Raw genomic sequence first — 15,132 nt, forward strand, 5'->3', positions numbered from 1 at the left:
TAAATTGGCCCTAGTGTGTGAATGGGAGTGTGAATGTTGTCTATCTGTGTTGGCCCTGCGATGATGAAGTGACTTGTCCAGGGTGTACGCGCCTTCCTCCCGATTGTAGCTGAGATGGGCACCAGCGCCCCCCGTTACCCCAAAGGGAATAAGCTGTAGAAAATTGGATGGATGGATATATATATATACACACACACACACAGACACATATATATACACATTTATGGATACATGTATGTATACATACATACATGTACACATATATATGCACATAAAGATATATATACATATCCACCTATATACACATATAAATACATATACAAATACATATACACATATATATAATATATATATACATATATACATACATATATACCTATATATATATATATATATATATATATATATATATATATATATATATATATATATATATATATATATATATATATATATATATATATATATATACATATATCCATACACACTGTACGCACATATACACACACACACATTCAGGGCTGTGAATCTTTAATATCGATTCTTGGGGTCGCGATTCGATTATAAATCAATTTTTTCGATTCAACGTGATTCTCGATTCAAAAACGATTATTTTCCGATTCAAAATGATTCTGTATTCATTCAATACATAAGATTTCAGCAGGATCTACCCCAGTCTGCTGACATGCTAGCAGAGTCGTAGATTTTTTTTAAAAAGCTTTTATAATTGTAAAGGACAATGTTTTATCAACTAATTGCAATAATGTATATTTAACTATTAAACGAACCAAAAATATGACTTATTTTATCTTTGTGAAAACATTGGACACAGTGTGTTGTCAAGCTTATGAGATGCGATGCAAGTGTAAGCCACTGTGACACTATTGTTCTTTTTTTTTTATTTGTATAAATGTCTAATTATAATTTCAATGAGGGATTTTTAATCACTGCTATGCTGAAATTACAACTAATATTGATACTGTTGTTAATAATATTAATTTTTGTTTCACTACTTTTGGTTTGTTCTGTGTCGTGTTTGTCTCCTCTCAATTGCTCCGTTTATTGCAGTTCTGAGTGTTGCTGGGTCAAGCTTGGTTTTGGAATTGGATTGCATTGTTATGGTGTTGCTGTGTATTGTTTTGTTGGATTGATAAACAAAAAAAAATAAATGGATTAAAAAAAAATCGATTTTTCAAAAAATGACAATCGATTCTGAATTGCACAAATTCTAATCGATTTTTCCCCACACCCTTAATATATATATATATATATACATTAGTATATATATATATATATATATGTATATATATATATATATGTGTGTGTGTGTGTGTGTGTATATATATAATATATACAGTATATATATATATATATATATATATATATATATATATATATATATATATATATATACGCTTGTCTTCGTTTACTTCGAGGGGAAATCTCCCGAGCAAAGTCTGTGTCCTTTGTTCGGTATGATTATCGAGTCAAACAACGCTTGTGCGCATGCGCCTGACTTCGTGTTGCCTAAAATGCATTAATAAATGACGGTTTTTCGGTAATTACAAAAATTAGACGGTATTACTAACCGTCTGGAATTTTATTGCAAATTATCATTGTCCCATTTACTGTTACATCCCTCGTAAAAAGTCAAGGGCGGTCACGGTGTGTCCTTGCTGCAAATGTCGGTCAATTCTTTTAGGGCATGACGGCAAATGACGAGGGCGGTCGTGGTTTTTGCCGCTGTTGCTGTGGTTAAATTCGAGCCCTGAATTTGTCCCCTCTTATTGAATAGCTTTAGTTTAGCGGTTTGCTATGCTATAGTGATGGGGATATGGCATCACCTTATGTTTACAATGGGTCGGCGTCGTCTTATCTTATTACTACTACCAGTGATTTTTTTCTTTGTATTCAAAAAATATATATAATACTACAATAACGAACCAGTCCTCTATGAAAATAATGGTACCTCAAAATCTAGTTCCCCTCAAGAACCGCATGTACTCTACTTAGTGACAGCAAACTCTTAAAATGAGTGATGAATGTTGTTTGTAAATGTGATTTTAGGACGGAGACGCAACAACACAAACAGCGATTATACGAGCTTGAGGTCCAGCAGTATGAGAGTCAGCTCGCAGAGTATCAGGAGAAGTCGGTTAGCTTGCAGAGACGTTTGACGCATGCTGAGCAAAGAGCAACGACTGCAACACAAGAGGTACGGCCACCGATTACTTCTGTGTAATCCTGTAGTTACAGGGTGACATCATCATTCCCTCATTCTAGTCTATTCATCATCATCCGTGGCCAAAATGTGATATTTGTCATGTTTTTCATTTCATTTTTTCTGTCGAAACAGGTTTCTCACGAGACTGCTTTATTGGAAAAGCCATAAATTTATTATTATTTTTTTTTAGATTTGGTGAGTCTTAACAAAAAACACACCATTTTTATGTGACTGTGCCTACGATATCATTTTGAAACTTGGTAATTTCCCCCACAGCTTTGTTCTGGAATCCCAACAAACACTTTTTGGGACCGCAAATTGAAGATGTGAAAGCACACTTTCATACAGTGCAACGAAGTAGCTGACTGACGTTGGCGTAAACAAAACTAGCCGTTGCTAGCCCGTTACATAAGGAAAAGGGTGTTTACATCATACTTGCCAACCCTACTGAATTATCCGTGAGATTCCCGAATTTCAGTGCCTCTCCCGAAAATCTCCCGGGGCAACCATTCTCCCGAATTTCTCCCGATTTCCAGCTGGACCTGAGTGAAGTCAACCTGTCACGTCCGCTTTTCCTCCATATAAACAGCATCCGGCCCAGTCATGTTATAACATCTACGGCTTTTGGAGCTCAGTACGCAACTGCACACACAACAAGAAGGAGACTATTATTTATGTCTCTGTTATCCATCGGTTTATCTATAACCCATAAAGTAGGCCGGCACGGAGCTATTTCTCGGCGTGTGTTTATTCCAGCCGGCACATTAATACACTGACACGCAACATCCGGATTCTCATCATGCATTGCTTCAAAAATACGGCAAGTAGTAATGTCCAAAAACATAACAGAGACAAAGCAAAAGAACGAAGAGGAGACAGTCATGGCGAAGACGAGTAAGAAGAAGAAGTACGCTTGCAAGTTCCAAAATGATTGGAAACAAGAATTTCAGCTCATCCAGGACAGATCGAAGGGGAAGGAGTATGCTAGGGAGAGATGGAAAATCCCAGCCTCGGCAGACTCTGCACTTTTGTGTCGTGCCACACAGCAATGCATCATCAGAGAGGATGTTCAGCATGGTTAGAAAGATAGTGACAGAGAATAGAAGGAGGATGGACAATTCAACCCTAAACTTACTCCTTTCCTGCAATTAAATGTCACAGATGCTGCCCATACCTATGCTTCTTCAGAGGCTGTGCTACTGGCTGCAAAGCATTGCACTTTCAAATACAACAATGAGTAGAGGAGTGTTATGTGTGTGCTTATGTGTAAATATTCAAGTATTTATTTTATTTATGTATATATATATATATATATATATATATATATATGTATTATATATATATATATAAGAAATACTTGAATTTCAGTGAGTAGAGGAGTGTTATGTGTGTGCTTATGTGTAAATATTCAAGTATTTATTTTATTTATATATATATATATATATATATATATATATATATGTGTATGTATATATATATATATATATATATATATATATATGTATTATATATATATTTATATAAGAAATACTTGAATTTCAGTGAATTCTAGCTATAAATATACTCCTTCCCCTCAACCCCCCCACCTCCCCAATCTCTACAATTCGGAGGCGTCAAGGTTGGCAAGTATGGTTTACATCTTATATTTATTTTGATTTTTGGAAATCCTGCACTTTTGATTCCGTGTCAGTGTGGAACCCACGCAGGAGCTGTGACCACTTTTCTCTGTACTATATAACGTCCTTAGTGCTGCAGGATTGTAACGACTTCCTGGTCAGTCAATTTGTCTTCATACTGATGTTAATAAAGTAAATTTATTCTTCTTTATCTTTGTTGAAACATCTTCCTTGGGGCCGCAAATAACTTCTATGTTGATCATTGACTTAAGTTAACGATTATTAGACGAATATGTTTATGAAGAGTACCGTATTTTCCGGACCGTAGGCCGCATCAGATTATAGGCGCATTAACGGGGTCATATATATATTTTTTTTTTCAAAATTAAACACACTTCCTAGTGGTCTACATAACATGTGATGGTGGTTCTATGGTCAAAATGTTGCATGGATTATGTTTTACAGATCATCTTCAAACCGCTTTCTGAAAGTTGCTTCAGGATGCGCCGTTTTTTTGGGCGGTCTTATTTACGTGGCTTACCTTCTGCAGCGTCTTTTCTCCCTCATATTTTTTGTAGCGGTGTAGCATGCAAGGAGGGAGTGGAAGAAGTGTCAAAAGATGGTGCTAACTATTTTAATTACATTCAGACTTTACATCAATCAATAACGGAGCATCGCCTCCTCCGTGGCTCACTAGAGCAATAACAACACCAGAACTGTATCCCTTAAAAGATATGTCTGATTGGAACTCTCTAATAACTAAAGTACCTCGGGTGAATAATGTAAACTCACTACACCGGTATGTTTTAGCGCTTTCATGGCGAGTTTACTGACAGATATAATGTCAGTTAGAACTTTACACTACTTTATATTAGAAATGGCAACAGCAGAGGATGAATGTCCCATAACAAGAAGACAGAGAAAAAAAGAAGCTTATCGACTACGGACTACAAAGGCGGACGCGTGCAAATTTTCAGGACTTATGCAGATCCCAAATCTCTTTTTCAACACCTGAAGTAGTGGTGGTGGTGGAGCAACAGCCGCAATAGTGGCTGGATTTTAACAGGGCGACTGCTACCCAGGAGAACATTGATAGAGCCATTGTGTATGTGCCAGAAGACAAGCAGGCTATTTGTGCGTGTGCCTCACAATACGAAGGTCTTGGGTAACCCTAAGTTCAATCCTGGACTTGGAATCTTTCTGTGGGGAGTTTGCATGTTCTCCCCGTGACTGCGTGGGTTCCCTCCGGGTACTCTGGCTTCCTCCCACCTCCAAAGACATGCACCTGGGGATAGGTTGATTGGCAACACCAAATTGGCCGTAGTGTGTGAATGTGAGTGTGAATGTTCTCTGTTTATCTGTGTTGGCCCTGCGATGAGGTGGCGACTTGTCCAGGGTGTACGCTGCCTTCCGCCCGAATGCAGCTGAGATAGGGTCTAGCACCCCCCACGACCCTAAAATTAATAAATCTAATATTTTTATAGTTAGAGTATTAAAAAAACTGTATACCAACTTCTAGAAATATTTTTTGAACAGACTTTTCCAAACATGAAATAACACTCCTATAGTCACATTTACACTTGTTTCACTCAATATTGAGCGTGTACTACTCGCTGGAAGCCGGAGGATCCTGCAAGCGTCAATGCTATTACCTTCGTTGAGGCTGTCCTAACTTGGACTATGGTGCAGCTTTTTGCGTGGATAGTTTTCCCGAGATGCAACAAAACTGAACCGGACATGGCGTTAAGGTAAATACATGTTTTAATTATTACTATAAAAGTGCAAACAAAAGACGGGGACACAAACATGGCTGAGGGAACAAAACTAACACTAAGATGTAAACTAATGGCAATGAAACAAAATACACTAACTGGCATTAAAACAAACCCTGTTTCCATATGAGTTGGGAAATTGTGTTAGATGTACTGTAAATATAAACAGAATACAATGATTTGCAAATCATTTTCAACCCATATTCAGTTGAATATGCTACAAAGACAACATTATTGATGTTCAAACTGATAAACATTTTTTTTTTTGCAAATTATCATTACCTTTAGAATATGATGCCAGCAACACGTGACAAAGAAGTTGGGAAAGGTGGCAATAAATACTGATAACGTTGAGGAATGCTCATCAAACACTTATATGGAACATCTCACAGGTGTGCAGTCTAATTAGGAACAGTTGGAAGCCATGATTGGGTATAAAAACAGGTTCCATTAAATGCTAAGTAATTCATAAACAAGGATGGGGTGAGGGTCACCACTTTGTAAGCAATCTACGGTCCGTCTACCATCTACGGTCCGTAAAATCATCAAAAAGTTCAGAGAATCTGGAGAAATCCCTGCACGTAAGCGATGATATTACGGACTTTTGCATCAGTGTGTAAAGGCTATCATCACATGGGCTCAGGAACACTTCATAAAACCACTGTCAGTAACTACAGTTGGTCGCTACATCTGTAAGTGCAAGTTAAAACTCTACTATGCAAAGCCAAACCCATTTATCAACAACACCAAGGAACGCTGGGCCTGAGCTCATCTAAGATGGACTGATGCAAACTGGAAAGGTGTTCTGTGGTCTGACGAGTCCACATTTCAAATTATATTTGGAAACAGGGGACGTGGTGTCCTCCAGAACAAAGAAGAAAATAACTATTTGGCTTGTTACAGGCGCAAAGTTCAAAAGCCAGCATCTGTGATGGTATGGGGGTGTATTAATGCCCAAGGCATGGGTAACTTACAAATCTGTGAAGACACTATTAATGCTGAAAGGTCCATACAGGTTTTGGAACAACATATGTTGTCATCCAAGCAACGTTATCATGGACGCCCCTGCTTATTTCAGCAAGACAAGTGTTACAAAAGTGTGGCTTCATAAAAAAAGAATGCGGGTACTTTTCTGGCCCGCCTGCTGTCCAGACCTGTCTCCCATCGAAAATGTGTGGCGCATTATGAAGCGTAAAATACGACAGCTGAGACCCCGGACTGTTGAACGACTGAAGCTCTACATAAAACAAAAATGGGAATGAATTCCACTTTCAAAGCTTCAACAATTAGTTTCCTCAGTTCCCAAACGTTTATTGAGTGTTGTTAAAAGAAAAGGTGATGTAACACAGTGGTGAACATGTTCTTTCTCAACTACTTTGGCACGTGTTGCAGCCATGAAATTGTAAAATAATTATTATTTGCAAAATAAATTAAGTTTATGAGTTTGAACATCAAATATCTTGTCTTTGAGTGCATTCAATTGAATATGGGTTGAAAATGATTTGCAACTCATTGTATTCCGTTTATATTTACATCTAACACAATTTCCCAACTTACATGTAAACAGGGTTTGTAAACCAAAACTTACTTGCGGTGACGTGAGCAGGGCAGCATGGACTATAAAATTGCATGAAACAAGCAGCGTGAACTAATCATGAAACATGATTAGTTCACGACCAACTGAAAACAACAGGCTTAAATACTCTCTGCAATTACAAACTGGTGCATGAGTCCAACACGTGAGACGGGTGAAATTAAAAAGTTGACATGGTGACCAAACAAGGGAGCAAAAAACATGAACTAATGGAGTCTTGAAGTAACAGAACATAACCAAACAAATATGATCACAAGACATGACAGAGGCTTTCATCATGGCTATTAAAAAATGAATACGACACGAAAATACTTCATCACATCGTGAGTCATTTCTCTAAGTTGGAACTGGGCTTCCATGTGTTAAAACCACAGACAGGTGTTTAGTGCAAAAACTTGGGGGTAACAAAGACAAGTGTAGACAGTAGCTGCGTTGTCATAAGTGCATGTCCTGCCACATTTTCCCCCCACATTATTCCACATTTCTCTCTAATGCAGACATGAGTTATTGACGAGGCAGGGGTCCAAAAGGAAGTGCATAAACAGTTTAACATGAAAGATAACCCGGAAACGGAAGTTCCATTTGGTGACCATTTTTTATCCATCGCCACAACATAATATAAAATACGACAAATACTGTACTGTAAAACTCATAGGACATAAAATAGACTTCATTTAGGCCCAAAATATGTAAAATATTGTTTGAAAGAAAATCTGTAATTATTTGAAGCGTGATGTGGCGGGGGACGACTGTGTACTGATTTGCTGCTGCAGAAGTACATTTTTCACAAACTTGTAACAAAGAAATCACTGTGTTTTGGGACGGTTCAGAATAGATTAATAAAATTAGTTTCATTCTGGAGAATCGATTTGACATTTTAACCCAGGGGTCCTTAACCTATGGCCCGCGGGCCGGATACGGCGCCCCAGCATCCAAGTCATAATGGCAGCTACAGTTTCCATCTTAAAGATCTAAAAACAATATTTGGGAATGTCCTGCGGGCCAGATTGAAAAGCTTAACAGGCCCCCTGGCCATAATTTTCCCAGGTCTGGTTTAGAGTTTCAATAGATCTCCGCTATGGGTAAAGAACAGCAAATAACGCACAATCGCTAAAAAACCCTAAAAAAGTATCTGAATGATTTACAATTAAAAACAGAGAATAGGAAAAAGAGCAAATAGGCGGGGATCTACTCTACTTGCGTGTTTGCATCGCCTTTGAACAGCTGAGAAATCTTTCTATAAGAACAGGTGTCTGGGAAATGTCGAACAATAATGTTCTCTGTTGTTGTTCCTCCAATGTTTGATAGAATTCCAAGTAAGGTTTTATAGATCTTGCTTTGTAGGAAAAAAAAAGGAACAATATATCCCATAATGATAAAGTTGTCAAAAACATGAACCAAAAGATCCACTGTTGGAATAACAATCTTATCACGTGGTCCAGTCACAGTCAACTTAATCTACTTCTGTTTGTGTGTCAGCTGACTGGTCCCCATCTAGAAGAGTTTTTATCTCTGCAGGGGTGCCATCTTCGGTCTGGCCGCCAAAGCCGTTGTTCTGCGAGGGGGTTCCTTCCAGTTGAAGAGCAGCTACCTCTTCCTGCTTTTGGTAATATTGCACTGTTTTCCTCTTGAAGCAGCCCAGCTTTAAACACACAACATCAATCAGAGGGATTTAATTTGATTGAATAAATGATCATGACTCACCTTATACATGATGATGGTTGCTATGATGAAGAGCAAAAGTCCCAGTCCGGTTCCAGTGAAAATGATCAGGTATTGATCAGGGGAAATGATGAACTCAACTCGAACTTCGACCTGTTTGTAAAGAAAATAAATATTTTAGGCTCTTGCCTGAAAACTAATCTAGATTTTACCTGTGAAGTTTAATGTACCCATTTAATTGTGGGATTGTTGTCTTTCCACAAGGGAGTCTCCTCCTTTGCCATTCCTGTATTCTTTGGGTCATAGTTAGACATGAGAATAACAGCATAGTGAAACGTACTACACAGTGGAACCCATTTATGAGGACCAACTCATCCAGCTACGGTTAATTTAGTTCTTATTACCAAAAAGTGGCTGATAGATGATAGACACAAGGTTTGGATGTAGCGATTCATTAAGTGGCAGGTTTTTCTGGAGAAAAAAAAAATCCCCGAACACGTTATTTTCACATCGACTAACAACCTCAGGCAAGAATTGGTGCACCCTCAGTACACAATCCAGAAAAGCAAACACAATGCAGTGTGGTTAAGATCGCATTCACGTCTACTATGGAGACACAACAAGTTTAGTAAAAGACATGACCCAACAAAGGAGGGCAGTTTCTTCAACCACGAAGTTAGCAATTTATTTGCCATCTATAAAGAGGGGGCACACTTTTGAGGACGATGTCCAAATTCTGACTAGGGAGGACCGCTGCTTAGAAAGAAGCATGTACAGTATTTTTGGGACTATAAAGCGCACTTAAAATACTTCTATTTTCTCAAAAATAGACAGTGCGCCTGATAACCCGGTGCGCCTAATCTACGGAATAATTCTGGTTGTGCTTACCGACCTCGAAGCTATTATATTTGGTACTTGGTCTAATGATAAGTGTGACCAGTAGATAGATGGCAGTCAAAGATAAGAGTTACATGTAGACTGCACTGTAATGGCAATATGACTCAAGTAAACAACACCAACATTTTATATGTTCCATTGAAATTATAGAACATTATAAAGGCCGTGCAAAAATATATCAAAATGTTTTAGTACGACTTTGGTAAGCAATGAAGCCGCACCGCCTGATGGCTTGTCGGCGCATTAAACATACAAGTATTATTATGGTGTGTATATAAGGTAAGACACGCTTGGCGCTTTGTTTCGGAATATTATGCAAAAGCAACTTTTCTAACCTTCTGGTACCTACTGATCTGTATTTGGGATCTGCATAAATCATGAAAAAATGCGCACTCCGCCTTTGTAGTCCGTGGCGACACGTAGTTGATAAGCTTCTTTTTTTTCTCTATCTTATGTGTCGTTCATCTTCTGCTGTTGCCATTTCTGATAAAACGTAGTGTAAAGATCTTACTGATATCTGTCAGTAAACTCGCCATGAAAGCACTAAAACATACGATGTAGTGAGTTTAGATTATTCACCCAAGGAACTTTAGTTATTAGAGAGGTCCAGTTGGACGTTTTTTCACGTTATTGATTTAAGTGTGAAATTAAAACAGTTCGTTCCATATTTTGACACTTCTTCCACCCCTGTCCTTGCACGCTACACCACTACAACAAAGATGATGGGGGGAAGACGTTGTCTAAGGTGAGCCACGTAAATAAGACTGCCCGCAAAACGTTGCATCCGGAAGAGACTGTCAGAAAAACATAATCTATGCAGCATTTTGATCAAAGAACCACCATTACATGTTATGTAGACCACAAGAAAGTGTTTTCAATTTAGAAAAAAAAGTAAATATGACTTCTTTAATGCCCCCTATAATCCGGTGCACCTTATACATAAAAAAAGATCGAAAATATACCATTCATCAGCAGTGTGTCTTATAATCCGGTGTGTCCTATGGTCCGGAAAATACGGTATGTCGAATCAAATCAAACTTTATTTATAAAGGGCTTTTCATACATAAAAGACATGCAACACGAAGCGCTTTACAGACTTAAAAAACAATGCCCAAATGGTGCCCCATCATCAGTCGCATACAATAACACACACACAAATGAGTTCATGGCTGAGTACAGAGGAGCCAGGTGATGAATAACTATCACAGGAGCCGACTGCACCAGGAGGTCATCAGACCACAGCCAAAAGGACACTGACACAAAGCGTCCCCACAGCCATGGCAAAAACATACGGAGAGCCAATGCAGTTGATGCAGAGGGCTCCCGCCGTATGAGGAACGCTGGAAAGTAATAATAAAACTCATAAATAAAATGTATTTTGTACTCAAAAAATAAAATAATAAAACGCACAAATAGTAAAAATTATAATTAAGGATATAGGATAAGATATGAGTAGAAAATGTTGTGAAGATAAGACTATATGTACAATAAATATATACTAAATAACATCTACCATATATCATAAAAATAAAAAGTTAAGTACAAATCACTTCACCAATAGAATAAATATTAAATAGAAGCCAAATCAAAAAGGTGGGTCATAAGCCTGCTCTTAAAGGTGAAAGGCACTGTGGAGGGAGACGTTGCCAGCGCTGACTGCAGAAGCAAAGGTCACCGCCTCTGTCCATGGTGCTGAGGACAGAGCACCATCAGACGGGGGCGTGGCATTGCTGACGGCGGGACACAGCTGGCAGTTGATTAGATTTCACAGGTGGTACGTGTTAATCTAATCATCTGTTGTCCTTAACAGTAAGCGGCCTGGAGCAGGAGGGGAGAGAGGACACGGACGTGACTGAAAAGTCACGTTCTGCTGGAGAAAGAGTTGAACTCAAAAAAATGCTCATTAAAAACTTTGTTAAAACTGCAGGCTTGGCTCTTGTGCCGTGTCTACAGTGGAGCTGCTAGGACGCAACCTTTACAGGCACGTACGTGGAAGTTTACCTAAAATTCACCATCCTTATGCCGGACAAAAACACACGTTTGTTTGCGCTTACAATGGGAACTATGACAAGTCATTGCGTCTATTAAGGACATAAACCGCAATAGACCCCCTCTAAATTGTAGTTGGGACGGTATAGCTCGGTTGGTAGAGTGGCCGTGCCAGCAACTTGAGGGTTCCAGGTTCGATCTCCGCTTCCGCCACCCTAGTCACTACCGTTGTGTCCTTGGGCAAATAAATTTACCCGCCTGTTGCCAATGCCACCCACACTGGTTTAAATGTAACTTAGATGTTGGGTTTCACTATGTAAAGCGCTTTGAGTCACTAGAGAAAAAGCATTATATAAATAAAATTCATTTCACTTCACTAGTTTACATTACCACATTTGGAGGTGTTGAAAACGTCATATTAATCGATTGCATGTCTGTGGCTTTTCCAATGTAGTGCATTAGCATTGAGCTAGCGCATTTTAATAAGTGGAGCCCTATTTTTTAATGTTTCCAATCAGACATGTTTGCTTTGTTGGCATGGGAAATTGCAACATTATCTAGAGGCTGACTGGCTGAGTATGCTCTCTGCATGTTTCCCTGCCAAGTGCTTGGGTCAATGTCTGTGCGACACCGTAGGACAACAAATGTGCCGTTTGAGCTATAAATAGTTGATATAGCGCTACTGTTCCTGCTTCATCTGCGCAAGAAACAAACATACATTTTGATTAGACGGTTTACATATGCGTTTGAGCGCCGCTCAAAGACAGATTTGATTGACAAAAAAAGGCGATTAATGAAAATGTGCGGGGAAGTTGAGGACATTGGACAAAGTTGGATTGGTTGATTGATTAATCGTCCTGTCCCAACATCGCCAATTTCTGGGGTCATTGTTTAATTATGCCAGAAACCATTTATATCAAAGTAAAGGGTCATATAAGATGTGACTTTAAGGTTTTACTACTTACGTATAAAATACTACACGGTCTAGCTCCATCCTATCTTGCCGATTGTATTGTACCATATGTCCCGGCAAGAAATCTGCGTTCAAAGGACTCCGGCTTGTTAGTGATTCCCAAAGCCCAAAAAAAGTCTGCGGGCTGTAGAGCGTTTTCCGTTCGGGCTCCAGTACTCTGGAATGCCCTCCCGGTAACAGTTCGAGATGCCACCTCAGTAGAAGCATTTAAGTCTCACCTTAAAACTCATTTGTATACTGTAGCCTTTAAATAGACTCCCTTTTTAGACCAGTTGATCTGCTGTTTCTTTTCTTTTTCTTCTATGTCCCACTCTCCCCTGTGGAGGGGGTCCGGTCCGATCCGGTGGCCATGTACTGCTTGCCTGTGTATCGGCTGGGGACATCTCTGCGCTGCTGATCCGCCTCGACATCTCTGCGCTGCTGATCCGCCTCCGCTTGGGATGGTTTCCTGCTGGCTCCGCTGTGAACGGGACTCTCGCTGCTGAGTTGGACCCGCTTTGGACTGGACTCTCGCGACTATGTTGGATCCATTGTGGATTGAACTTTCACAGTATCATGTTAGACCCGCTCGACATCCATTGCTTTCCTCCTCTCTAAGGTTCTCATAATCATTATTGTCACAGACGTCCCGCTGGATCATTATTGTCACCGATGTCCCACTGGGTGTGAGTTTTCCTTGCCCTTATGTGGGCCTACCGAGGATGTCGTGGTGGTTTGTGCAGCCCTTTGAGACACTAGTGATTTAGGGCTATATAAGTAAACATTGATTGATTGATTGATTGATATTATATATTTTTTTTTCTACATTTAAAATACTTCCTTGTGGTTTGTATTACTTCTCCCCATCAGCGATGTTGTAGTTTTTAGCGCCTGTAGTACATTAAGTCTACTGACAGATAAGGTGGAGAGGTGCCGGACGCAAGGGCGTAGGATTGGGTAGGGAGGCTAGGGACACATCCCTACCAATATCCAGCCGCTACTGTGTAGTCACTATCAATACAAGCGCTGCCCGTAATGTTTAGTCAATGATTATGGCACAGAAGGGGTGCAGTCGGCTCCTGTGATAGTTATTCATCACCTGGCTCCTCTGTACTCAGCCATGAACTCATTTGTGTGTGTGTTATTGTATGCGACTGATGATGGGGCACCATTTGGGCATTGTTTTTTAAGTCTGTAAAGCGCTTCGTGTTGCATGTCTAACCTAAATATCGCTCCCTGACTGGTTGCCGCTTTAATGCCAACTTAGGTGTGATTGGCTGTCCCCGCTGTCACTCCTTCTGCTTGTAAAAGCTAGCCTACATGCTAGTTGCTAGCGAGCGGACGAGAGGCAGTGCAACTCGGTGTAAGTTGTAAGTTCTAACTTGTAAGTAAGTGTAAGTTGTAAGTAAGAGTAAGTTGTAAGTAAGTGTAAGTTGTAAGTAAGTGTAAGTTGTCAACATGTTCGGCATTTGTTGTTCCTGGCACACGGTAGCTAGATGGATTTTAATATCAGTGCTGTGATTTACATGGTGTTTGTGTCTGTTTGCGTGCGTGTGTGCTGTAGGTTTTGAAGAATGTCAATGAAAAGAAAACTGGATATAAGAGACTTCTTTAGGAGTCAAACTGTAAGTTACTTCAAGGGTGTATAGAGGCTCAACAATATTGGATAATTAAACATATCACTCCAGTCACGCCCCTTAGAGTGCTATAATGAGCATATACCATGGACTGGAGTGATATATTGCTTTTATAAAACAGTTACAAATAAAGGCATTATGAAATAGAAATACTCAATCAATTTAATGTAGTTTTATTCAACCAGAAATACATATTATCCAATAAAATAGCCTCACTGTGGAAAAAATAGTCCCACCTATCCAGACGTTAGCTCCAAATTAGCACTGCATCTCGTCTTTTTCTCCGCTTTTTTTCAGGTGAAAGTCAATGCTCAGTCCCCCTTACCATTGTTAACCCTCCCCGGAGGTGAAAGTTAACCTTAAACATGTGAATTCAACTACTTTAGTCCGTTTTTTAACATCGTAAAACCATCAGCTGTCTTTTACTACGGACTGCAACAGTCCGTTGTCATGGATGCATGACAACAACTTCCATTCATACCAGTCATGCGTGCCTGAGACGGAGTGATAGCCTACGCTGTGATAAGGCTTCAGAATATTTAAACCATGGTTAATAGCCAATCAAATCGCCGGATTTCACCTTTCTGTTTTATTTTTGAAATTATTTTTTTGTTTCATGTATTTGTGTAGAAGTGAGCAACGGTTTGAAAATACCAAAGTGGTGGAAATACAATAAACCCTCACTAGATGATCATGTGATTTTACAATGCTAAAATATAATTCATTAATATGAAGTAATATTTATATTTAGCAAAAGCCTTTTTTCTCAGGCAGTAACTGTACCATCAA

The 15,132-nt window shown here is 39.2% G+C and overlaps 2 protein-coding genes across 2 annotated transcripts in view; one reads left to right on the forward strand and one right to left on the reverse strand.

Annotated features, from left to right (window-relative positions):
• The window catches only part of LOC133559581 (sodium channel and clathrin linker 1-like), a 56,017-nt gene extending 52,406 nt beyond the window's left edge, over window positions 1-3,611 (forward strand). Inside the window, exons 14-16 of the mRNA XM_061911506.1 lie at window positions 2,068-2,215; window positions 2,357-2,419; window positions 2,501-3,611. Of these exons, the coding sequence (XP_061767490.1) occupies window positions 2,068-2,215; window positions 2,357-2,392 (184 nt within the window). The 3' untranslated portion in view covers window positions 2,393-2,419; window positions 2,501-3,611. The remainder of the gene's footprint in view (window positions 1-2,067; window positions 2,216-2,356; window positions 2,420-2,500) is intronic.
• A 1,972-nt stretch (window positions 3,612-5,583) lies between these two features.
• Window positions 5,584-15,132, reverse strand: part of zmp:0000001082 (integrin alpha-D) — a 94,250-nt gene continuing 84,701 nt past the window's right edge. Inside the window, exons 28-30 of the mRNA XM_061908310.1 lie at window positions 9,099-9,161; window positions 8,911-9,021; window positions 5,584-8,848 (exon numbers count right to left, since the gene is read on the reverse strand). Coding sequence (XP_061764294.1) covers window positions 8,660-8,848; window positions 8,911-9,021; window positions 9,099-9,161 — 363 coding nt within the window. The 3' untranslated portion in view covers window positions 5,584-8,659. The remainder of the gene's footprint in view (window positions 8,849-8,910; window positions 9,022-9,098; window positions 9,162-15,132) is intronic.

The sequence above is a fragment of the Nerophis ophidion genome, linkage group LG01, assembly GCF_033978795.1.
Source record: "Nerophis ophidion isolate RoL-2023_Sa linkage group LG01, RoL_Noph_v1.0, whole genome shotgun sequence".
NCBI lineage: Eukaryota > Metazoa > Chordata > Actinopteri > Syngnathiformes > Syngnathidae > Nerophis > Nerophis ophidion.